The sequence below is a fragment of the Typopeltis vanoorti genome, chromosome 10 (genome assembly GCF_054136105.1).
Source record: "Typopeltis vanoorti isolate ZY-2024b chromosome 10, IOZ_Tvanoo_1.0, whole genome shotgun sequence".
NCBI lineage: Eukaryota > Metazoa > Arthropoda > Arachnida > Uropygi > Thelyphonidae > Typopeltis > Typopeltis vanoorti.
In genome coordinates this window covers 16,877,520-16,905,391 of record NC_143558.1, presented here as the reverse complement: position 1 = coordinate 16,905,391, position 27,872 = coordinate 16,877,520, and the positions used below count along the sequence as shown (strand labels likewise).

At 35.7% G+C, this 27,872-nt stretch overlaps 1 protein-coding gene across 1 annotated transcript in view; it reads left to right on the top strand.

The window, feature by feature from the left end:
• Positions 1-27,872, top strand: part of LOC150102194 (uncharacterized) — a 238,490-nt gene that overhangs the window by 152,532 nt on the left and 58,086 nt on the right. Inside the window, exons 10-12 of the mRNA XM_090399106.1 lie at positions 3,522-3,573; positions 5,547-6,436; positions 16,015-16,305. Coding sequence (XP_090255232.1) covers positions 3,522-3,573; positions 5,547-6,436; positions 16,015-16,305 — 1,233 coding nt within the window. The remainder of the gene's footprint in view (positions 1-3,521; positions 3,574-5,546; positions 6,437-16,014; positions 16,306-27,872) is intronic.

The window sequence follows — 27,872 nt, the reverse complement described above, 5'->3', positions numbered from 1 at the left end:
AGAGGCCACCCTTGCTACCATCCACCCTGGGAATCCTAGTTTCCCTGCATTGATGCACTGATTCATTCATAAAAGCGCAATCTCTCCTGATGCCTATGTCCTTCCTCATTCAGATGAAGCGGTCTCTCACAATCGGATCCTTTCTGTCCTCAAATGCCCTTCAAGCGTCCACATATTCCAATCCTCTCTTCTCACACAATTTGGCTATTATGTTATTCATTATTACTGCTCTTCTGCTCAGCTTGACATTATCATACCTGGGTAACACACACTATCTTTCCTCTCTACATTTTCTTTTGTACAACCTTAAGCATGAATCTCAGATCTCTCACCACCCGATTTACACTGCCTCTCAAATCATTCGTGCCCACCATCACAATCATTTCATCCACGCTTTCACCCCGCTTAATTGCTCCTCTGGTATCCTATCTTGCACACCACGGATCATCGAGTCTCCATACATCATACCTCTTACCTCTCTGCTCTCCTACTTACCTGCTGTTCCTGGCATCGTTCTATCCCTGGTTCCAGCACTCCCTCACATTCTTCTCATTCCCTCTCTCTGACTGTTTCTATTATCTCCTCTTCTATCATTCCCTCTCTTCTACTGTTTCTATTCTCTCTGATTCGCCTTATCTCATCTCATTCTCGATACATTCCACCTCCTCTTTCAGCTTATCTATCTCTCGTGCTTGCCATTCATCCTCCCAATCAAGACAATCTCCAAAAACTTGACAATTATTCAAGCCTTCCACACTCCCCACTCTTATTTTTTCATTCATATTCCGCTCGTCATTCTCACCCTTTATCACACTACTCGTCTCCCTAGGTTTTCTGTGCTTTTTTTTTTTTTGTCCCAGAGAGTATACCCTGCTCTCCTTTGAAAGAATTTCATTTGTCCAGTTTCTATTCTTTTTTTTTCTGCAGATTTTATAGTCCATAATTCACTTCCGTACAGTAGAGAATGTCTTGCCAAAACTTTATAAAACTTTTATTCTCGTATGCTTTTGAACTTGGTTAGGTTTGAAAATGCTATTGATCACTCCTGTTATCTTTGTAAAAAGTTTGAAATTTTGATGTCAATGTGAGCTTCTTTTATATATGATACAAGACATCCAAGGTATTTGAAGCAGTTAATTTGTTCTAAAATTTTATTTTCAATTATGATTTTACTTCTGACTGGAGATGGTCCTTTGCAAGCTGTTTTTGTTTTGTCTATTGATATTTGCATTCCAAATTTTTTTTGCACTTATGTTTAAGGCATATACCGATCTTTGGAGTTAATGTAGGCACCTTCGTAATGCAGTTGGAACAATGATGGTATGTTGTGCTCTTCGATTAGAAAAGACCTATGTTTGATTCTTGTCATGATGAGAAGAATCTTTATATGGGTTTTTTCAATTAAAGGTGAGTTAGCCGATCTCATTCAAAAGTAGCAGGGTTTTTTTCTCCTGAAAACTTGGGATTTTCATCCCATATACAGACAAATTGGCCTTGAAAATACACGCAGTAAATAAAAAAAGTTTGCTTTTTTTATTTATAATTTTTATTTCTTCAAATTAGGAATTAATTGACTGCTTTGTTACCTTACCAAAGCTATGGTGGCACTTTTTAGATTTTTTTTTTTCTTTCTGCTTTTCCTGTTTTTTTATACTGAAGATGGTTTAGATATATAGGCACAAAAATTCCCGTTAAAAATTTATTTAATGTAAATCATCTATGAAGTTAAATTGTTCATTCATATTTGGTCTAATGTATTAAAACTAAGAACTTTTATTGTTAAAAACCATAAGATTTAATGATTAATGTAGATGTACAGAGAGAACTGTCACAAATAGCTAACACTCTATCTCTGAATGGATACCCTTCTAACATTTTAAACAAATTGCTTTTTAAAGACAACCTCCCACAACATGGAAAGGAGTCCCAATATGTGTCCACAGCTGTCATTCCATATATTAATTCAGTATACACAAAATTGGCGAGAATGTTAAACGCTCATAACATCAGAGTGGTTTTTAAACCAACTACCACGATCAGACAAGTCCTAAGATTACCCAAAGAGGTACCTTTCTTCAAATTTCCTGGAGTATATGAAATTCCATGTGGCCTTTCTTACATTGGACAGACCTCTAGAAGTTTTGAAATAAGACAGAAGGAACATGTGATGGATGTCAATCACAATAGAATCATCACATCTGGTTTAGCTCATCATTTCTCAACATCAAATCATGTTATAGATTGGAAAAACAGTTCTATGCCTTACATCGAGAATGACTAGAGACACAGAACTTTCAAAGAAGCAGCAGTGGTGCTATTCTTAAAGACATATGGAAATATCTCATCAATTCTCTCAGCTAACAGAATTACAATATGCGAAAAACTACACAACACGTGGTCATGTACCGGATTCTGACTGAAGCATTCAAACGCATGCATGCCATCTAAAAAATCCAAAACCCACTCACACAGACACCTTCATGTTTCTTCCCATCACTATCCTCCACAAAGGTTTGGTATTATTTCAACCCTGGCACATCGAGCCAGATCTTTATTAACAGATGAAACAGAAATTGAATATGAACTCAATTTTCTTAAAAGGTCTTTTGTTAACAATGTATTCTCTCTTAAAAAGATTAATAAATTTCAAAATGCTTCAGAAATTCAACATTAGAACTTGCTTCACTACGTTTCCTAAACTTCGCTCCATACTAAGTAGACCTAAAATGAAACATCTTCCTACTCAGTATCCAGGAGTCTACAAGATTTTATGTGATTTTGGCAAACCATACTACGGCCAGACAGCTAAATCTATCCTTTTACGCATGGAAGAACACCAAAGAGACATTTCCTACAACAGAACCAGGGCAAGCGCTCTCTCTAGCCACGTTCTCTTCTCTATCAACTTGGATGAAGGCTGCTAACACCTTGTAGACTGGCCACAAACTTCTAATATCCATGTGTGCTATGATGAGCTTGAAAGAAGAATAATTGAATCTAGAGAAATATCACTTGATTCATCTCATATTAATAACAGCCTTAGCTACAATATTTCTGATGCACACATTGCCACTGTCCAGTACTGGCGCACTCGTGCCAGCTCACGCACGTAGTCAACTTCAGTTGAAACTCAAGCACGCATTCCTGTTTTAAATGTACTTGTGTGTTTTTTACTAGATCTGTTAATGTATTTTATCATGTCTCTGTTATTTTTTATTTAATTCTTTGCCTGCGATACCTGAAGAAGTTGAATTTCAATGAAACTAGTTGTATCTTAACATTAAGCTTTTCTTTCTCGGTATAGAGTCATTTAAATTCATTTTCTAATATCCATGTGTTCTATATATATATATATATATATATATATATATATATATATATATATAGTTCATATATTTTGCAATGTTTGTAGTCAAATGTTTACCATTTGAATCATCATATGTATTCAATTATATAATAATGATTATATGAAACATTATTTGTTGAGTACTGTTATTATTAATATTTGTTATTTCAAATAGCAATCTAGTGTTCATGGATCAATTCAAAGGATGCTAGGCCTTAAGCAGCAAGGTAAGAATAATTTTCTTATCAGTACTTCAGTTTTAGAATAATATTTTTTAAAAATCTTCTAGTAAAGCTTTATTATTATTATTATTCAGGCCTCCATAGAGTCAAAAGACTCATCGTGGGAGGTTCCTCTTAGGAAACACAAAGTCTGTGATACCACTCCTTAAACTAATTGACTGTTCTCACTCTCACCACTCTATCAGGCAATGCATTCCATTGTTCAACCACCCTCCATGCAAAGAAACCACTCTTCGCCCTCTTGCTCACAGTTTCCTTTCGTAACTTCCAGGGATGGCACCTTGTCATCACTCCTTCACGCTGTTCAGCCAAGCAAAAGAACTCCCCAGTGTCAATCATATCACCTCTCCTTCTATCCACCAAACTCTGCAATCCACATTCCCTCAGCCGATCCTCATAAGTAACATTGTACAGTCCTGAAACCATCTTTGTTATCCGGCTTTGTACCCTTTCCACAGTTAATTTATCTCCTTCAAATCCTGGGGACCAAATCTGTGAACAATAGTCTAAGTGTGGTCTGATCAGAATCTTATACAATGGAATGATAACTCTTTTATCTCTGCTGGTCAGTGTCTTTCTCATTATTGCAGCAATCCTCTGTGTTACCTTCACCACCTTTGCAATATGTCCCCTAAATTTCAGGTTTATATCAATCATCAACCCCAGATCTCTTGTCTCCCCTACTTCCTCCAGTATAGCTCCTCCAATAGAGTATGCAGCGTTCCATCGATGTGTCCCAAACCTCAAGACCTTACATTTTGCTGCATTAAACCGACACACCCAATCATTTGCCCTTATTCAAAAATCTAGCTTATTCAAATCCTCTTCCAGGGCTACCACATCTGCACTGTTACTAATAACCCTTCCCACCTTCACATCATCTGCAAACAACTGACTATCCCCTTGCAATCCACTGACAATATCATTAATATAAAAGATAAACAGTATAGGTCCCAGTACTGAGCCCTGTGGGACTCCACTTGTAACCCTCTGCCTCCTTGAAACTGCCACACCATACACAACTCTCTCTGATACCTATTGGACAGCCAATCCTGAATCCAGTTGACTAACCTGACATCCAGACCCATGTGCTGCAACTTGAATATCAGCTTATCATGTGACACCCTGTCAAATGCTTTTGCTAAATGTAAGAAAACGGCAGTATATGCCTTTCCCTCATCTAATGCTCTTGTAACTTTATTATAAAAGGCTAGCATATTACTAAAACAAGAGCTCCCCTTCACAAATCCATGTTGACTCTCACAAATAACATTACCCTCATCTGCCCAAGTTTTGTTTACCTTTTCCTAAATCATAGTCACTTCCCTGATAGTCCATGTGGCTTTTTTTTTTTTTTTTTTTTTTTTTTTTTTTTTTTTTTTTTTTTTTTTTGACTGAGAGTTGAAAGTATATTAAATTTTCCCAGGGCAGGTTACTAGCCTTTCACTGGGTAAGTCCAGTGGTAGGGTTGCTACTTAATGCCTCTGGACAGGCAGTTGTAACAGCATTTGCTCTCTTAGGATGTTAGGGTTATACTGCCCAACTTCCTAATGTGACAATTTTAAATGAAGTTCATTATAGAAAAACTTTACAGTATAAGAAACTAATAATTTATTCTATACTAGTTAACTATAAGTTAATTATAGTGTTTTGTTAATGCTTGTTTAATGTTATAATCTTGTGATGTTTAGCCATAGAAGGCAGTGAAGTTTGCATAGTTCTCGACTTCCTATTTATGAAACGTGATAATACTCTATGAGTCTGTGGGTGTGGGGAACTATGTTAATACTACCCATAGAAATTGAAATATCAGACATTCATTGAAGCATCATTGAAATATTTGTTACATCTACACTCCAGCATTTTGCAAATGTTGATTGCTTGATTATATATTTCTATTTTACTCATATCAGGTTTTCATATTAGCATTTTGCTTATAGGATTTTTTTCTCCCCTAGACGGAGATGGCTCAGATTCAGATAAAAATGGATTGTGGAAGAGAGGGGAGAAAAGCAATAGTGCTCCACCACGACCTAAACGTAGACTTCCAGTACCTCCTGTACTATCATCATCCATAAGCAATTCAGAAACACTTTCAGGAAGTAACAAGCAACAACTCGCTCATTATGGAACTTATGTCATACGAGGCAAAGGATCTAGTGGTAAACAAGAATATCCTCATTCTGTTTATAACGATTCATCACCTCATGAACAAAATGCTTTCTATGGACAAAGTTCAGCATCGCATGTGATTGCACATACAAATAAGAAAGCCAGTATTTCTCCTTCTAGTCCACTTAATTTAGATGCTTCATATGCAGCTGATGGCCATGATACTTCTATAACATGCACTATGAGTGATTCACTATCTGAAGGCAGTCCTCACTCTAGAACTCCACCAGCAAGTATCCATTGGAGACGCATGCCTTGGAATTCTTCTGGATCTGATCTTGAACTAGATCAAAGTAAATCTGAAACTGGTAGTGTTTTATCGGATATTTCTACTAGTACTGAGCCAAGCTCATTAAGTTATCCCTCAGGAAAAAGCCGATGTGATTCTGGTCCGCAAATGAAATTTAATAGAGCCTTTGCTCTTCGGCGAGCTAGGCTAGGTCTAGATACAGAATCAGGCACTGGAAAAGGTATTGGAAATAAAGATTCTCAGGGAAAAACTGTTAAGAATGATGGTCAGCTACCTCTTCCTACAGTAAGCTTGTCAAGGCAAGATGGAGGAAGATTTAGTCTTCGTCTTCCTAGAAGTACTGCTAAACCTAATAGTGGCAGTAATAAAAGCTCTACAAAAAAAGATATACGATCTTCCTTGAATAGCAGTGTCATTGGAAACAAGGTAAGTTCCTCATATAAGTATCATAGTTTGAGTATTTGGGGTTATATGTTCTCATGTTAGCTTCTTTTTACACCACTTTTGCAAAATACATTATAAATAAGTTATTGCATGCATTATACTAATAGAAATATAATATACACAAGGTAGGCATATGAGGTTTTGTTCAGTTTTCCTTCATTAGTTGAAACACCACATATAAGCTTAAGTTAGTTTCCAATCATTGTTGTTTTTTTCAATGTAGTCCTGTTTGATATATTCATAAGAGGACTTCTGAATCATCTTCAGATCACTATCCCTTAAGCTGCTGCAATTTTTTTAATCATAGAGATTAAAAATAATTCACAGGAAATCATTTATGGGGAGTATGCTGACTATGATATCCTTTTCATTGCTTAAAAACTGATTTCTTCACAAAGATGGTAAAGAAATCAGTTTTACATGTACTACTTTTCTCATTGTTTTCAGTGAATGTCTTCTATTAAACAGCTAAGGTTAGTGAGTTCTGTTGGTATTTCTGGGAAGCAAGTGACAACATATATGTTGTAATATCTAACTTTAATTACTGTCTCACTATCCTATCATTCAAATTGGTGATCATCAGGCACCAATATACAAGTACAGGTAACCCTCGTATAACGCGATTTCGATATAACGCTGTCTACAAATTGTAGTAACTCTTATACAACGCGGTTTTGATATAACGCTGTCTACAAATTGTAATAATCCTTTATCTTTTCATATATTTTTCACTGCACGACATAAAAATTAAATTTTATCTTCGTTAAATTTGCGTCTGCCCATATCGCACATGTAGTTATAAGTAGCGAATTTATATTAGGGGAAATACCCTTTAATATGCATGTACATCAATTGTTTACCATATAAAGTGTTTATTGTTGAAAATTGTCTTCATTTTCTGCCAGGAAGGCGCATTAAAAATCATAAGTGTATTAATCTCAAGCTGAGCACTTTATTTTCTGGTGAGTTACGTACAATATGTAATGCCTTTTTTTTATGTAAAAAATTTTATTTTTATAGTAATGGCCACTTTCAACCATATCCCAAAAGAGTCTTTTGCGATATGGTTGAAAATGAAATTAGTGAATTAATTGATGGGGAAATAGATTTAAATGAGGAAAAACTGGTACAATTAATAGATGACGTAGAACCAAATGGTGGGGAAAGTTCTGCCGAAGATTCTGATTGTGATGAATCCGTTAAAGTATTCAGTTTAAAGAAATTAGTAGAATGATTGGACTTGACAAGAAAGTTAGGAAGTTATTTTACAAATAATGATCCCTCAATTGAGCGCTCAGGAAAATTTACGAGACAATTGGATGTTTGTTTAGCTCCATATTATGAACTTAATAAAAAAATTGCAGCATAGTGGTAAGCAAGGTCTTATTACTGACTTTTTGATAACTAAGCCAGCCAAAGTATGCAATGAGTATTATACAAGTCATATACAAGAGATTCAAGACAGTGATGACGATTAAAATATGCATTTTATTTTATTTTGCCTAAAACATTTATGCATTATGTGCAATGAAGTTTACATACAATTTGTATTTTTATAAGCTTATACTATCTATTTGTTTCATAGTTTATATATTTTCTTAACTTACATGAATTACCTGAATTAAATAAAAATATTTTTTCATTGGATATGTCGTTGTTTATATAATGTAAAAAAAAAAAATGATTTCGGAACCTAACCCTACTTTTTCTATGTGATCTGAGTCTCGCATAACGCGATTTATATAATGCAGCATTTATGTGGAACCTAACATCCACGTTATACAAGGGTTACCTGTATATAGATTCTTGGTTAAAGAGACTGATGCAGGGAAAAAGTGAGGCTTACAGTCCTAATGGAAGCTACCTAGTGGATGCCATTGGGAACTAAGTTTTTTGGGCTGAAGGTCTGAAAATGAGGCTTCCTAAAATATGTAGCAAGTTTTTCATCCGAATTAATATCCTTATCAGTAGGCCAACAGCAAAGTGATCTGTTGATATTCTTTTTTGAAGAGCTGGAAGATATACTCTTGGTGGGAATACTTCTTAGAGAAGGCTTTTCCACAGAACTGAGTAAGGAATGAAAGATGAATGGGAATAGCAGGTTTAGTTAGCAGTTGAAATGGAAGAGGATATTGGGTATTTGTTGCTCGTGTCATTGTAGATTTAGCATAAATAGGGATTATGATAAATACCAGTTGTGCTGAACATTTCTTTGGAAATATCTGTAGAAGCAAGACAGTGCAGAAACTGACCATTCAAGAGACAGTAGCTGAAGAGTATGATAGAAAAGTCGCCAAACTTCACTCTTCTGAAAAGTATTAAGGGTTTTTAGAGGTTTGAATGCACCACCTCCAAATATGAGAGCAGTATTGTATGATTGGGCAAATTTGGGATTTGTGCAGAGTAAGTAAATGAATAGATGAAAAGTAAAATCTTTTGCAAAAAAAAAATCCAGGGATGGTATTGAAGTGGTTATGCCAGAAAAGACTAGGAATAAGTGTCAGTTTGAGAAGCAAGATTTGATCTTGATTGTTAAACCAAGCATCATTAAAGGTAAGGGGGAAAGAATGAAGGTCATTGTAGGTAAAAAATATAAATCTATGTTTTGGAAGTTAGATCATTATCATACCATTGAGGAATGGTATAGAGAGCAGTGTTTAGGTCAGTCATTGTAGATGATCTTGAAGCTTGAAATATTTGACCACTGCAAGATTTGTCACACAAGTAAGGATGAATAGAGAATACTGTCATCAGCAAACCTGGATAAGGTTTGAAGTCATTGAGAAAAATTTTATGTATAAAAGTTATGTTTGCTTAAAGAGCAGTGAATAGGTGGAAAATGTTGCCAGAGGTGATTGTGAGTGTATCAGTGAATGAGTTTAAGGAGAGGTATAATAGGTGTTGTGTGAATAATGAATCTCCTGCAGTGGGTTTTCTGACTCCATGGAGATACCTATATAATAATAAAAGGAAGAGAGTGGGTGGACAAAATATCAAATCCCTGAGAAACACCTAAATTAGAAAATCTGAAGAGAGAACACACTTCACTATTACATTGTGTGAATACTGGATCTCCTGCAATGAGTTTCTGACTCCATGAAGATACCTATGTAATAATAATAAAAGGAAGAGAGTGGGTGGACAAAATATCAAATCCCTGAGAAACACCTAAATTAGAAAATCTGAAGAGAGAACCCACTTCACTATTACATGCAGTGAATGACTTGAAAGAAAATTGGATTTCCAATTTTCTTTCAGGTCATTCAGACTATAAGATGGTGGTTTGCTTAGAAACTCTCAATGACAAATTCCATCAGCCTTAAAAAAATGCTGAGTGTGAAAGCACAACTTTCTCCAAACCTTTCCATCTCATGTGGACGAGATCTGCTGTGGATCTTGATTGGCAGAATCCATATTGATAATCATTGATAAGTTGACATTAGTCCAAGTATCAAAGAAGTTAACTGTTAATGACTCTTTCCATTACTTTAAACAGCAGTAAGGTTAAGAGCAATAAGTTAGCTTGACACTAGGCACTTCTCATTTTTTGAGATTGGCTGTGTATTGGACCTACTTCCATGCTATAGGGTAGATGCTAGCTGAGTATAATATAATATAAAAATGATAAAGAATGGGTACTAATTCAGGAGCACATCTATTGTGTACAGCTAGTGAAATATCATCAGGCCCAGAAGCTGTTTTGACATCTCAGTTGTTCAAGATTCTTCTGATATCTTTCTGATAGATTACAATGATCCAAGTGAAGTATAAATGTGTGAAATTTTCAGTTAAGAGGGAGTATATTTGAAATTACAAGGATGGTAAGTATGACAACCTTAGGAGATTGCTTAGATTGGTACCATGGCATGTGAAACTGCAAGGGCTGAATGCTGATAGAGCATGGGAAGTGGTAAAGGACTGTTTGAATGTCAGGGATAAAATTTGAAAAATGAAAGACAAATATACCACCATCCACATATTTTTGATCCTAGAAGATGATAGATGCACAGTTGCTGCAAAAGTAATTGCCAATACCCTCAGATAGTTGTTGGAAGTTTTTCTACTTGGTTATCCTATAAATTAAAGATACCAAGAAATTATATACTTGGTTTAATCCTTTATCCAAGTGTAAGCGAGCAAAGTTTGTGACTGAACTATTTTCAGGACTGGGGCAACTCATATATAGAAGCTGATGACTTCACTCGTATATGAAATTATGACTTCCGCATTACTTCAACCTTAGTATAAAAGTCTCATCAGTGGGAGCCAGACCCTCTGGGTCTGGCTCCCACTGATGAGACCATAATAAAGGTTGAAACTGGTCTGGGTAGTGATTCTTCCCATAATTCATAGCATTATACATACCCATAAGGATATGTGTTTGCATAATAAAATACTAAGGCAAGTGATGTGAAGTCGTTAGCTTCTATATACGAGTTGCCCCAGTCCTGAAAATAGTTCAGACTCAAACTTTAAACCCAAAAAGATAAAGGAAACCTTTAATTTACAATACTCTCAGAGTTTTTCCAAAATATCTGCAATTCTTTTCTTCTTCTTTGAATTCCTTGTTCTAAAATGCCAAGAGAAAAACATTGTATACTATTCTCTTTGAATGGTCTGTATCTCTACAACAGGCCTTTCAAGAAAACAGCTGAAAACTACTATGCTTCAAAATTGGGCAATTGCTGTAGGACTAGATTACATTTATTATGAGATGATGAAATGTTTGTTGCTATCTTTCGAGGATCTGCTATACTTTTACAACAAAATTTTTTGTAGGAATGAATTTTCAGATTCCTAGCAAATTGCAATTATTATTGCCTTTCCAAAATCTGGTGAGGATCCAACAATTCAACAAATTATTATCCATTGCTATCACTAGTTATTTGTGTGAAATCTTGGAAATAATGATTTAATAATAATTGTTTTTTTCACAACACAATTTGGCCTCTGTATAACACAACACTGTTTAGCATATTTGATCATCTATTTCAACTGGAAGCATCCATCAGAGCTATTGGTAAAAAACACGGAAACAGAGAAAAAACATATCACAGCTTGGAAGTTTGGTATACTTAGATCATAAACAATTTTGTTCTTAGAGGGAATCTTTTCTCTTCATCAGCTTTCTGCCTTATTGGATCTTTCAAATTTGAATATTGAATAATAGGATAAAGAATTACTTTATCCTAATTCTTTAACCAAGAAGAAGAGGGAGTTTCCCAAGGTTTTGTGTTAAGTGCCATGCTATTATCAAAATTAACTTGATAATATTATGTGGGTGAATTCATTTTTTTGCCACTTTCTCAATTTGAACATCATTGAAAGATAATTGCATTAAGTCTCATTAGCCATCTTTCCATATGGGTGCTTGCAAATGAGTTCCAATATTTCTTAAAGCTTTGAAGTTTTTGAATTGGCTTATGAGTAGGCTGACCATACGTACAATTTTGAACGGGACAGTGCCATTTTTTTTCGTATTTCCCGGCCGTCCTGTCGTTTTAATAAAAATGTCAATTTTGTCCCGTTTTTAATGAAAATATAAGTATACTTTCATATTGGTCAATCATAAATTATTATTCATAACTTATAATTGTATATCAATATCATGGATACCAGTAATTTGTATAACCATGGAGTCACATTGTTCGATACTAAATATCGATATTTGCAGTGATTTATTAGAGAAAATTAAAAAAGAAAAAGAAAAAAGTACATGTTGGCAACATTTGCTCGTCTCAGATGCAGTGTCTGTTCTTCTGTAGCGTTAGTTTTTGTTTTGCCTGTATGCTAACCAGTGACTTTGTTATTCAATGCTGGTGGTTTAAATTTCATATTTTTTAAAGCTTTATGTCGATCCTTTTAATGTCAAAGAAGCAATATTGTAGAGTTTATTCTATGTCTTCCAGGAAGTAAAGCACCTGTTGAGAGAATATTTTCCGTTATGAACAGTATGTGGTCAAAGGAGAAATCTAGATTAAATCATGAAACAATAAAGGCTATGTTAGTTGTAAGACAAAATTGTGTGATGGAGTGTGAGAAGTTTTATGTTGAAAGACCCAAATTTGCTCCTTAAGATCACTTCATCGGAGAAATATTCATGGTACTATCTTGGTGAAATACAGTCCCCCCCCCCTCTACGTCTACCTAAATTTTTGTATGGGTTCTGTCACTTAAGAATAATGGTAAGCTCAATATGTTTATGTAATAAAACTTTTTTTATCATCTTACTTTTTCAATAATGCAGAATGTTACATAACACCCATCCCGTTTTTGTCTCAAGGAAATATGGTCAGCCTACTTATGAGAAACTTTGACTGCCATGTCTTGTAATATATTTCAAGGTCACACCTAAGTATGGTAGAGAAATAGTTCTTATATGAAATTTGTGATGGTTCATGGGTAATTTTTCTGTGAACAATAATTTATAGACAGATCTTTGTGGATAACTAAGAGTTATCCACAACGATCTGTCTATGTTTTCTTCTTCTAAGAAGAAGAAAAAAATTTTCTTAACTTTTTTTTTTTTTACCTTCATCTTCTGAAATACAAATAACTGTGCTTTTTAATGTGATATTGCCAAATTTCAAAAGTTGTGTCCGCGCAGTTAGCCTAGTGGCTTTGTGCTTCGCAACCATATGCCTGGGGAAGAAGTGTCCTAGGTTCGATTCCTGTCGACGACATGAGGAGCTTAAGGATCTTTCTCAGCCGTAGCCAAGTTAGCCAGTCTTGGACATAGACAGCAGAATTTTTTCTGGGGGTTTTCATCCCGCAAGCAGACAAACCGGCCCCATGAACACGCACGGATTACAGTCAGGAATACTGACTCAGCCATAGGTCTGATTCATCAGCTATGCCGGTTATGAACCCAGATAAAATTTGGGGGGACTAAGATGGTGCTGTACCATCCGTGAAAGGGACTCGCGGCCACTGTATCATCATACGAAATTTATTATTTATTCAAAAGTTGTTAAAAGAGCTACGATGAAGCTATGTATGAGTGAATTTTCTATAAACATAAAGATATCATCTGTTTTTAATTATTAATATTTGGAAAGGGGATGGTTATTTCTTTGTTTTAATGGTGAATCTGATTTTGTGATGGTAATTATTATTATTATTAAGAGAGACCTCCAAGTAGTCAGATATTCCTTGAGGGAAGCCACATACTATACATTCCAGCTATCATACTTTTGAATTCATTCACCCTGCTTGCACTCACAACATCCAATGGCAATCCATTCAATCACGCACCACCCTCTGAGAGAAAAATCTAGCCCTCACCCCTTTCTTAGTGTCCTTCTCCTCCTTTCCCTACCTTCCATAAATAGAAAAATTCCATCAATTGGAATCCTGTATGACTCTTTCAGAAGTTTGTGGGTCTCAATCATATCATCCTTCTTTCTCCTGTTTGCTAGTGTCTGCAATCTACAAATTCTCAATCTGTTTTCATAATCAATATTCCACAATCCAGATATCATTTTTAACATTCTCCTTTGTACTCTCTCCAATATATCACAATCACAACAGAAACTAGGAGACCAGACCTGCGCACAATAGTCCAAATGAAGTGTTATCAAGACCTTGTAAAGAGGCAAAATAACATCCTTATCTTTACATGTGAACGTTCTTTTCAGCATTGCAATTATATTTTGAGTTGTATTTGCAATCTTTACCACATGTTCCCTGAACTTCAACTTCCTATCTATTAACACTCCAAGATCCCTAGCCTCATCAGTTTCTTCTAGCCTAATCCCACCAATATAATATGACATTGGATATCTAATTAAGCCGAAGTGAATGACTACATTTATTGACATTGAACTGACACCCATTTTCCCATGCCCACAATTCTAGCCTATTCAAATCATTCTGCAAGTACTGCATCTCAGCAGCATTACTGATTACTCTACCTATCTTTGCATCATTAGCAAATAGCTGTATGTCGCTTGTCAAATCCTTCCCAATATCATTAATGTACAGATTGAATAACAGTGGACCAAGCACTCATCCTTGTGGTACACCACTTGTTACTTTAAATATTGCAGACTCATATCCCCCTTATACCACTTTTTGATATGTCATTCAGCCATCCTCTTAGACATGCTAATATTCTATAACCCAAACCCATTTTCTCCAATTTATGCAACAGTCTATCATGGTGTATCCATTCCCCTTGTCTAGTTCAATGGTAACATTGTTATAGAATGTGAGCAAGTTGCTAAAACATAACCTTCTCTTAAACCCATGTTGTTCATTGCAAAGTAGAGATTCACTGTTAACCCATTTCTGAATGCGAGCCCTAACCAATTTTTCCAAAATCTTCACGACCACCCCTGAGATTCAGATTGGTCAATAGTTGGATACATCAGTCTTTGCACCATCCTTGTGACTCATATTAAACAGCTTGGTCAAAGGAATGGCCAGTAATCATTAAGAAAATTAAAGAAGTTATTCAAATCTTTCAAACTGTATTGCAAAATGATAAGAAATTTATATAACATTGCCATATGGACTCTCTCTCTCAGACTGACTTCTAGTATGGCTGCTTCTTCAGAGATTTCTCCATATATATGGTTTGTAATACGTGGATTATTCTTACAAGAAATTATATTCTTGTTTTTATCCCAAGCATGAGCAAATAAAAGTTTGCATGTGGAAAGTCTTACATGGGTAAGACTGGGAGAAGTCAAGACTCCCTCTCATATTTCTGCAGTAAGCAAGAAATGAATTCATCTTTGGTTTTGATTTCCATCTCAAAAAAGTACTTTGTTTCATTGCTTCTGAATCTAACAAAGTAAGTTGCTTGCATGGACAGGAACAGTATCATTTTTGTGTGATATTTAGAAATCACTTATCTGATTGTTTAGCACATTGGACTTTTGCTACACCAACTGCTTGCTTGGTACACAAAACATATCATAGATGCAGTTCACGGTTTAGCTCCTAATTATTACCTGGTTTAAAAATCTAGATTGAATTCTGGATATTTTTACATTTTGCTTCAGATCTGTATGGAAATACAAATTCACCCTAATGATGCTGTTGTCGAGGAGAAAAAAAAAAAATTTAAACGTGTAGATATCTTAAGTAAATTTACTTAATATAGTATCTGTAGTGTCATATAATGTATTGTCCCCATGATATAATTAAGTAAAAAAAATTAGCCAAGTCATATATACAGAAAATCCAATTTCTTCTTGCACACCACACACATTTACAGCAGTGTGGAAAAAGTAGGAATGGGTGGGAGAATCACCAAGTATTAAAATCATTTTTATTGTAATCAATATTATAAAAATGCGCAAATTTTTATTAATATCTTTCTTAATTCATTTACATTATTTTTAATGCCAGCATTATAATTTTTAACAATATAATTAATTGTTTTACTGACAAAATTCAGTTATTGTAGTAATTAATTATTAATTTTAAGAAATAAGATTTCTTAAAATTAATGCAAAATCAGATTTCTTTCTTTATGTGAAAACAATTAACTTTATGTTGTGTAATAATGAAGTATGATGTAATAGATGCTAATTTTGTTTTGTAATTTCTAGTTGGGTCATAGAAGAATGGATAGTGATCCTGGAAAGACTGCCTTTTGGAAAAAAGGAGACTGTATGAGTACGTCAGTCTCAGATTCTGAAAAATCTTCAAGCTTGCCACAGCCTTTTCTTAGATCTTCTTCATTCTGTGGTGCTGATGAACTAGAAGTCAAGGATTTACCGTCCAAAGTATTTCAAAAAAATGGTATTAGAAGGCCAGCTTTTCTAAGGAAAAGTTCTGGTGTTCCAAATAAAACAGCTGATATTCATTCTGAACACTCATCCAAAACACAGACTAATAAGGTATTTCAATATTTTCATTTTGCATTCAAGATAAACCTAAATATCATTTGGAGCTTATATTATTTTAAGTTCTAAATCTGTAGATTTTTATAAGTGGGCTTGTTTTCTATAAGAACTTGCATTTAAAGCAGATTGGTTAAGGAGGAAAGCAACTAAAAAATTAAAACTTATGGTAAAAAAAAAATTATGTAACAGCCTGTTTTTTTTTTGTTTTTTTTTTTTACATATGGAATATTGGCAATGATTTATTCCCTATAATAGGCTATTGTTTAAAAAACTTATGTACCCAATAATGTATTTTTGTAGCATCATTGGCTGCGCTGAAGATGTACTATGGGAAATCCATTCATTTGATCTCTATGGGTTTCTTGACTGTTGAGTTAGTTGACTATAAAACTATTTTATATACATTTTGCATCAGTAAATTTAATCTTATGGCATCTGGTTATTAATAAGGTCATCAGTTATATGCATTACAGGGAAAAAAAAGGTAACTATAAAATAAACAATAATAAAGTCAGAGGACTAAACATTTGTACAAGACAAAATTTACGAACAGTGATATCAAAATGGTATGAAGTTCAGCAATAACAAGACAAAGACAATGAAAATAGCTAGAAGCATTAAAAATGTCAACTGCCTTTTGAATGGAGAACCTATAGAACAAGAAAAACATTTCAGCTACTTAGGCATGATTTTTAGTGAAGATGGTAAACTAAATATGGAAATAGACAAAAGAATCAACAAAACTAGTATGGTAGGAAGTCAACTGAATAAATTTATATGGAATAAGAGAGAAATGAGTCAAAACACTAAATTAGCTGTATACAAGACAGTGTTCAAACCAATTTTAACTTATGGATATGAGAACTGGGTTAGAAATAAAATACTTGACCAAAGATTAGAGGTGAACAGATGGCATCAGTGGCAATGTCATATTAAAAATGAGGATATTAGGAAAGAACTTAATATTATTAGCATCCAGGAATGTGTTAGCGCAGCTAATCTCAGGTGGTATGGTCACTTAAATAGAATGGGAGAGGAAAGATTAACAAAACAAGTATTCTTTGCTAGGTTGGTAGGAAAAAAGACCCAGAGGAAGACCAAGATATAGGTGGATTGATACAGTGAAAAGTGCCTTAGAAGATAGAAGTATAAGATCTAATAATGTTGAAGTCTTGACAGGTAACAGATTGATTTGGAGGAAAATCATAGATAGGAAGTTAGTAATGGTGTAAGTTTTCATGTAGTACTACCATACCTGTACACCCCTTGAGGGTACATATCAGGAATTTGATGATGATGATATAATCCCATCTTTCTTCAAAGTAACTAAACAAAAAGCATGAAAAGACTTTGGAAAAAATATAGAAATATCAGGAAGTTCGCAAATTGTTCTGAGACTATTAAAAAGCTTAGAAATGAATGAAAATGTACTGTAAAAAGGAATCAAACAAAATAAGGATGGTCTAGAGTAATTATTTTGAAGAATTATTAAATGCAATAGCAGCGGTGAAAGAATGGGTATATTTTGGAAGTGGGTAAGTAATGCGGAACAACTGAAGCAGCACAATATTTGAACAAAAATGCTCAAATAGTATAAACATTTTATACTATTTGAGCATTGCACACTATAGATTTATAATCTATAGTGTGCAATGAGGAAATAAAATTCAATGTGAGAATTACAGATTAGTTTCCCTACTGAATTTTCATTTTATATAAGCATACCTGATAAATATGGTAAATATTCAGGTAAACTTCAGTTGACTAGTTATTACTAATACCATGTTCGTATAAGAATGGGTATATTTTGGAAGTGGGTAAGTAATGTGGAACAACTGGAGCAGCACAATATTTGAACAAAAATGCTCAAATAGTATAAACATTTTATACTATTTGAGCATTGCACACTATAGATTTATAATCTATAGTGTGCAATGAGGAAATAAAATTCAATGTGAGAATTACAGATTAGTTTCCCTACTGAATTTTCATTTTATGTAAGCATACCTGATAAATATGGTAAATATTCAGGTAAACTTCAGTTGACTAGTTATTACTAATACCATGTTCGTATATGCACAAATTTATGTGGAGAGAAGATTCGAGAAATAGGAAATGCTCATTGAGTATGTTATTTTCATAACATCTTCCTCCTGATTCAAAACACAAGCATGCAGAGGAATTGAAACTAGAAGTGATCACCATTTAGTTTTCAGCAAAATAAAATTGAATATTATATTGAAAAGTGTGTAAGAAAATTTTAAAACTAGCCAAAGTCATGCAGCTTTCAGAGATAAACTGTAGACTCAAATATGCAAACATCATTCAAGAAAAAAAATGAAAGAATGTGAAAACAAGAACCAAACCTTGGGGATTCACTGGCAGACAAAAAACAAATATTGGTTCAACTAGAGAAGCACATGGTGAGGTTATCTGCAAGGATAGAAAAATCAGAACTTCATGGTGAACTCAGGAAATTAAAGAAGCAGTCAATGAAAAGAAGAAATCACATCAAAAGTTCCTGGCAATAAATCAGCTTGCACTCTGAGAGAATACAGAAAGAAAACATGGTGTAACAGTTGCTAAACAAAGCCATACAGAAGCTTTGGTAAGAACATAGAGAATAAATATCAGGAAGGTGACAAAAATGTTCTGTAAGCTATTGAAAAAGCTTAAAAATGGAGAAAAGAGTGCTTTAAAAGGAATTACAGATAATAAAGGTGACATGAAAAGAAAACTGCAGATATTCTAGTTGTTTCATTTCTCATTCTTTCAAAGTAATTGCTCCTTTCAAAGAATGAGAAATGAAACAAGCAGTGACAGCATGGTGGCAGAAAGCACACAACATGAATGCAATCAGAAATACATATCAATGTTTTAGGTTAAAAAAAATGGTAAAAAACCTGAAACATGGAAAGGCAGCTGGAGTAGATGATACATTGTGTTGGTATTACTGCTACCAAAATATGTCATTTTTTTTCATGTTTTAGTTAACAGTAACAAAGTAGTTTTTATGCAGGTGTGTTTTATACAGGATTGCCTATGTACTGGGCAGCACGTACATAGGCACTGCGACACTGCAGCACCCCCATGGAAAAAATGAAATTTTGTCTGTGTTTATAAATAATAACAATGCTTACAACATTATATAAATGCAATACAACATGTTAAAGGTTAGAGCTTATGTTTTGACATTGATTGAATAGTTCATCATCAAATTCCTGACATGTACCCTCAAAGGATGTACAGGATATGATAGTACTACATGAAAAATTTATTTACATCATTACTAACTTCCTATCTACAATTTTCCTCCAAATCAGTCTATTAGTTGTCAAGACTCCAATATTATCATTATCAGATCTTATATTTCTATCGTCTAAGGCACATTGTACCATATCAATCCACCTATATCTTGGTCTTCCTTTGGGTCGTTTTCCTGCCAACCTGGTAAAGAACACTTGTTTTGCTAATCTTTCCTCACCCATTCTGTTAAAGTGACCATCCCACCTGAGCTTACCTCTGCTAACGCATTCCTGGATGCCGACAATGTCAAGTTTATCCTTGTTTTTAATATGATATTGCCATTGATGCCATCTGTTCATGCCTCTAATGTTTCTCAGGACTCTCATATCTGCGGTCTCTAGTCTTTGGTCAAGTGTTTTACTTCCGGCCTCACTCTCAGATCCAAAAGTTAAAACTAGTTTGAACACTGTCTTGTATACAGCTAATTTAGTTCCGACTAATTTCTCTCTTATTCCATATGAATTTATTCAACTGACTTCCTACCACACCAGCTTTGTTGATTCTGTTGTCTATTTCCATATTTAATTTACCATCTTCACTAAAAATCATGCATAAGTAGCTGAATTGTTTTACTTGTTCCACAGATTCTCCGTTCACAATGCAGTTGACATTTTCAATGATTCTGCCTATTTTCATTGTCTTTGTCTTTTTAATGCTGACCTTCATACCATATCTATTACAACAGTTATGCAATTTAGTCAGGTAATCTTGCAAACTTGTAGCGGATTTATTTAGAGGTATAACATCATCCACATAAAGCAAAGAGCTGTTATTAACATCTCGAATTCTGATATCATGTTTAATACCACTTTCCTTCATAATGCGATCCATATAGATAATGTACATCCTTGTCTCACACCAGATTTAACATTAAACCATCTTCCTGTACATCCTTCAATTCTGACTGCCGACTCACAACTCAAATACAGACTAAGTATTGCCTGATATAATGCCCCATTGACACTATATAACTGTTGCGTATTGAATAGCTTCTCTCTTGGCACCTTGTCATATGCCTTTTCCAGATCGACAAAACTTAAATACAGATCTTTGTTATATTCCCATGCTTTCTCAACTATTTGTCGTAAAGTGAAGATCTGATCCTGACAGCCTCTATTTGGCCTGAATCCAGCTTGTTCTTCACCAAGCTTTTCTTCCACAATTCTTCTCAACTGTTTCTCAAGTATACTTGCATAGATTTTGCCAGGAACACTCAGTAGGGAAATACCTCTGTAATTCTCACATTCAGTTTTATTTCCCTTTTTTATATATGGGTACTATGAGAGCTCTACTCCAATCATCGGGAATTCATCCCTCTGTCCGGGCTTTCTGAACTATGCAGTGCAGCCACTGTAAGACTTTTATACCACCATACTTCAGCATTTCTGGTCAAATATCATCTACTCCTGCTGCCTTTCCACATTTCAAGCCTTTGATGGCTTTTTCTACTTCAAGTATGGATATGTATTCCTGACTGCATGCCTGGTCAGTGTTTTTTACCACTGTGCTGTCATCACTGCTTGTTTCATTTAGCAGTTTTTCAAAGTAATTACTCCATACTTCAAGGATATGTTTTTCTCCTGTTTTCATATCACCTTTATCATCTCTAACTCCTTTGACAGCACTCTTTCCTCCATTCCTAAGCTTTTCAACAACCTCCAGAATATTTTGCCACCTTCTTGATATTTATTTTCTACTTTCTTGCCAAAGTCCTCCCATGACTTTTGTTTAGCTAGTTTTACACAGTGTTTAGCATTCTTGCATTAGTCTCTAAGAGCAAAAGCTGACTTATTTGCCAGGAACTTTTGATATGATTTCTTCTTTTCCTTCACTGCCTCTTTAACTTCCTGTGTCCGCTATAGAGTCCTGCTTTTTCTATCCTTTGCAGACAACCTCACCACATGCCTCTTTGGCTGAATCAATCAGCGTTTTCTTCAAGACTTGCGACTGAATCTCCAAGATTTGGTTCCTGCTCTCAAACTCTTTCATTTTTTCTTCAATAATCTTTGTGTATGTTAGTCTACAGTTCACATCTGAGAGCTGCTCAACTTTTATTCGCTTTAAAACTTTCTTATATGTTATTCTTTTCAATATGAAATTCAATTTTATGAGCACCAGGGTTTCTTCGTGATGGGGAGGAAGCGGAGAGGGTCCAGAGACGAGTGACCAAGATGATAGCAGGTCTGTGGAATGAACCTTATGAGAATAGGTTGAAGATTTGTGGGTTGCAGAAATTGGACGATAGGCAAAGGAGGGGTGATATGATTGAGACATTCAAATTACTTAAGGGTTTTTATAAGATTGATCCAGAAGATATTTTTGAAAATATGACTGGTGGTGGGAGGACTAGGGGCCATGCATGGAAGCTGGGCAAGAGCGTGGTTGACAAGGGTGTTAGAGCTAGGTTTTTTACTTGGAGAGTGGTGAATGAGTGGAATAAGCTTCCAGAGTCTGTTGTGGGTGCTACGACCGTGAATGAGTTCCAGGCAAGATATGATAGCTACTGTGTGAATGTTGAATAGTTATTCCAGACAAGATGTTAGGGCCTCCCTCGATGAGTCTGTCGACTCCTTGGAGTTTCCCGGAACAATAATAATAATAATAATAATAATAATTTTATCCTGCTCAAGATTAAATAGTGATCACTTCCAATTTCAAATCCTCTGTACACTCTGGTGTCCTGCACCAGGGAGAAAACATCACTATCAACAATAACATAGTCAATGAGACTTTTCTTATTCCTTGCCTCTTCTCTCCATGTGAATTTGTACACATTTTTATGTTGGAACATTGTGTTAGTAATAACCAGTCCATGTCCTGTGCAGAAATCCAACAGATATTTGCCATCATTATTAGCTTTGCTCTTTTCTCCAAATTTTCCCAAAATATTTTTGTATGTCTGACAATCATTTCCTATTCTGCTGTTTAGATCCCCAGCAAGGACCAACTTTTCCTTTTTTATCGTGTCAGTTGCTTTTTCTAAAGCATCAAAAAATTCCTCCACTTCTACCTTAGTAGAACCTTCTGTGGGACCATAGGCATAAATAAGTCTCATTGTCTACTTCCCCATTCTCATATTTGCCCACATCACTTTACTTGAGATTGCCTGCCATTCAATAAGATTAGCCTCGTATTTTGTGTTGAATACTATGGCTACCCCTTCTTTTCTTTGATTGTCATTGGCTGAATATAACATTTTGTATTTATTGCTCAGAAAGATCTCACCAGTTTTTGTCTTTTTTGTTTCAGTCACCCCTATTATGTTGATCTGGTACTTATCTAATTCCTCAGCTAGCTCCATTTCTTTGCCATTCAGGCTTCTTATGTTGACAGTACCAATCTTTATCTCTGGTGATGTTGAGTTGGGGTGTATTTTCAGATTTGTTCCAGTAGCTGACTTTTCGCTGTTCACCCTGGTTCCCTGACAAAAACAGCGGGGGCCTTGTTTAACCGGGTGATGCTCCAGCCTGCATGAAATTTTGTCATGTTGTACTATCATTTTTTAATTTGGTTTAACCAATAAGAATTCAATTTGGTCAGCTAAATCCCAAATTGCCAGCACATCCTCGTTCGTTCAGTATCCAGGTAGATACCCAACAGGGTGCACCACGAGAAGGTGAGGATTGGACATTAGGTCAGAAGCCCTGGTTGGTTCTCCGCATTCCTTTAAAGGCTATGTGGAGGTTTTCCTCTCAGTTATACAGGTTTGACCCTTAAGCACCTCGATTGAATAGTTAATAATTGGAATTGTTCGATTAACGCTTCAGTTAATCTAATGCTGATATTCGTTTGTGCTTGTCTTTGCACATTACGTCATTAGATACACTGCTGCTTGGACAGTGTATTATAAGCTTGTGCACGTTATTTTGTGAGATATGAAACGTTTATTATTGGAGCGTGTTCGTGGTGAACTATTTTTTGTAAATCTTAGTTTATTTTGTTGAAATAACATAATTATTTATTTATTATAGATACAAGGCTGAATTATGGCGAGCATTACTGTTGAAAATATGAAAATAATTATATTTTTTTAATTATCATTACATGAAACAAATGCACTGCGATCTAACGCCGATATTCATTTGCGCTTATCATTGCTATTGATACGAAACTTTTATTATTGGTGTTTGTTCGTGGTGAGGATGAAATATTTTAATAAAGCAATTTTTAATATGTAAATTTAATTATTAAAGATTCGTTACTGATTAAGGAAAAAAAAGTTTTTTGAATATGCAGCACCCCCACTTAAAATTTTCACCGGCCTCCACTGCTGAGTTGTTTTGTTTATAACTGAATTTTGTATGGTTTTTTTTTTTTATTTATTTTTTTATTTTATGTACAATAATGTCACTATGGTACCAATATATGGTAGAACAATGGTGGCAAAGACATCATTGTTGGGTGATTTGAATTTACATGATTTTGTATACAGCACACAAAATCATGTGCTGATTTTGTGTATGAAATATATTAGTCATGAAAATGAAAGAATTTATGGAAAGATTGAAACAGATGAATGAGTCTGTATTCAGTTTATGACAGCAAGTGCCAATTAGGTGGCAAGAATAAAGCAAATGTAAGTAGAACAGATAGTAAACGAGATAATGTTGGAATTAATATTGAACATGTTGCAGTGAAAATACAGCAGAATGAAATTCTCCTGTAGAGATGTAAATAAGAAAATAGCATTCTTGAATGTTATCTTTCATAGGACAAAACACAAAATCAGAAAGTTGAGAAGCAGCAAGAGATTAACAGGGCTGAGAAGAGAAAGAAGCATATAGTCCAAGGTAAAAATCAAGGTCATGTCAACAAACAAGAAAAACATGGTAAGGAGAAATCATGTACGGGGACTCAGTAATCAGAGGAGTACTTAACAAAATATGACAAAATCATATTTCCCTGGTACAAAACTTAATGATATTAGTCATGCCATCTGGATGCAAAAAGGTAAAGTGAAAGAACTATCTTGATTGGCAGTAAATATGAGAGGTGAGAGATATTCTATGAAGGAGGATGCGAAGGAGTTGTTGGACAAAGCAAAAACAAAGCGAGAAGCTGAAACTTGTAAGTCTCCTGCCATGATGTGATAGAGGCAAATTGAGAGGCGGGGGGGGGGGGGGGTTGATTGCAAGCAAATCAACATACAGGTAGTGCAGAAGGAATGATATTAGTCATGCCATCTGGATGCAAAAAGGTAAAGTGAAAGAACTATCTTGATTGGCAGTAAATATGAGAGGTGAGAGATATTCTATGAAGGAAGGAGTTGAAAGTTTATTTTCCACTTGGTTAGAGTATAATAAATTTAGTTTAATCCTTTATCCAAGTGTGAGCAAACAAAGTTTGCACCTGAAAGTATCTTCAGGACTGGGTTAAGGTGGTACAGCACCAGGGCAACTCGTTGCAAAGGTGGAGCAAGCTACCAACACTCCTATCCTAGTATCTCCTATAATGCAAAACACATCTCCTTGCGGATATGTCTAATGTTATGCATTAAGGGAAGGGCCACTACCCAGACCGGTTTCGACCTTTATTGAGGTCTCTTCAGTGGGAGCCAGGCCCAAGTCGAGATAGCAGGCAGAAGCATTAGCAGGTCATCTCCACCTATAGGAATTGCCAATTGGTGTGCCACCCTTTTTTTAATAAATTACTCTGGATTTAGAGAAAGATGTTGAAAGTTTATTTTCCACTTGGTTAGAGTATAATAAAGTTATATTATAATAAAGAGTATTTGCCCTGCTATCTTTTACCGCTTCCTCATAGTCTTTTACCACGTTTTCCATCACTGTGAGTACGTGTACTGACTCTTCATCATTAAGTTGCCATATTCTCTTCAAGCATTCATTCCATTCCGCTCGGTCGTAAGTGACTTTCCCAAACTTGAGCCATATTCTAAGACTCTCTAGCTCACCTTCACATTGCAAAGCCACGTCTCCCTTTTCCTGTACAGCTGTGTGGACTTTATTTTTTATCTCGGGTTTATTCCTAAGATAGAATAGGATTCGTTCTGTTACATTCGAATATTCATATCGGGGTTCTTTTCTTTTTACCGGTTTTGTAATGGCGTGAGAAGAACCGGTGTTTGTATCCTGTTTATTTCGTTTCATTTCTCCTTCTTCTTCCGGTGTGATGGGTCGTTTTGTTGTACTGGTGTTGATTTCCATTTCCTCTGTTTCTGTACTGTTATTGTTGCCTTCCGATTCATTGGTGTAAGATTTCATAGTGTTCTGTTTCTTTTTCATCCTAATTCTCCCTTCTGCGTTCCTCCCAGTAGTCGTTGCGGTAACTGGCGGTTGGAGGGCTGGAAACTCTTCTGGTTCAGTTGTTTGTGGTTCGTTTACTGTTTGGCCGGTAGCTCGAGAGTCCTGTGTTGTGAGCTTAGGAATGGCTACTGCCACAGGTGTTATGGACCCTCCTGCTCTTTCTGCAAGGGTCCTATTAGGACAAATATCTATTTTATGGGATGTGTTCCCACATTTATGGCACGGTGAATCACATTGATTCAATGTGTGTTCTGTCGATAAGCAGTTGTGGCATGTGTTGTTTTTCGGGCAGTGAGCGCTAAGGTGACCCAAAGCGGTGCACCGAAAACATTGTTTTCTTACGCCTGGATAATTGACTATTACTCTTGCTGAGCCTAAAAAAATCAAGTTGGGGACCTCGGTTTTCATCTCGATTGAAATGCTCACTTCCCCTGATTTCCACTCTGGGATATCCGCGTCTTGTCCGAATGTTACGTTTCGGACAGTCCCCCACTTGGAGAAAATGGTTTTAATGATTTCCTCCCCTTTCTCTAGATATTCGAGTGGAAACCTGTCAATTTTTATGGATTTTAAAATACTTCCGACTAGGAAGGGTAGGTATTTTTTCCCTTCACATTCTACACCCTTAAGGAGCATTTCTCTTGTTTCTATGTTGTTTGTTACTACTTGGAATCTACCCCCCCCCCGTAAGGGGTAAGCCCATAAACACTTTCTGCTTTGACGACTTTGAGAAGAGCTCTCACAAACGTCGCTTTGTCGATGTTTGGGTCAATTTCGATCACGAGAGTACGAACTCTTGGCAAGAATTTCGACATTGTTTAAAAGCAAATACTTTACCAACGGAATAGCAAATTTCAGTCCCCAAAAGGAAATACCCTAAAACGGACCTGCACCGATTGGAACGAGGCCGCAAAAAATAAAAACCAACAAAAGAAAAACTAGAAGGGTTCTTACCAAACAATACTGGAATAGGAGCTCTCTCTCTCGGGATCTGGTAACTGGCAACTGGAATCCAAAAGAAGACTGGAACATGGAGCTTTCTCTCGGGGCCGCTAAATCTGGAACTTGTCTCATCAGTGGGAGGTCTCTTCAGTGGGAGCCAGGCCCAAGTCGAGATAGCAGGCAGAAGCATTAGCAGGTCATCTCCACCTATAGGAATTGCCAATTGGTGTGCCACCCTTTTTTTAATAAATTACTCTGGATTTAGAGAAAGATGTTGAAAGTTTATTTTCCACTTGGTTAGAGTATAATAAATTTAGTTTAATCCTTTATCCAAGTGTGAGCAAACAAAGTTTGCACCTGAAAGTATCTTCAGGACTGGGTTAAGGTGGTACAGCACCAGGGCAACTCGTTGCAAAGGTGGAGCAAGCTACCAACACTCCTATCCTAGTATCTCCTATAATGCAAAACACTGAAGAGACCTCAATAAAGGTCGAAACCGGTCTGGGTAGTGGCCCTTCCCTTAATGCATAACATTAGACATATCCGCAAGGAGATGTGTTTTGCATTATAGGAGATACTAGGATAGGAGTGTTGGTAGCTTGCTCCACCTTTGCAACGAGTTGCCCTGGTGCTGTACCACCTTAACCCAGTCCTGAAGATACTTTCAGGTGCAAACTTTGTTTGCTCACACTTGGATAAAGGATTAAACTAAATTTATTATACTCTAACCAAGTGGAAAATAAACTTTCAACATCTTTCTCTAAATCCAGAGTAATTTATTAAAAAAAAAGGGTGGCACACTAATTGGCAATTCCTATAGGTGGAGATGACCTGCTAATGCTTCTGCCTGCTATCTCGACTTGGGCCTGGCTCCCACTGAAGAGACCTCAATAAAGGTCGAAACCGGTCTGGGTAGTGGCCCTTCCCTTAATGCATAACATTAGACATATCCGCAAGGAGATGTGTTTTGCATTATAGGAGATACTAGAATAGGAGTGTTGGTAGCTTGCTCCACCTTTGCAACGAGTTGCCCTGGTGCTGTACCACCTT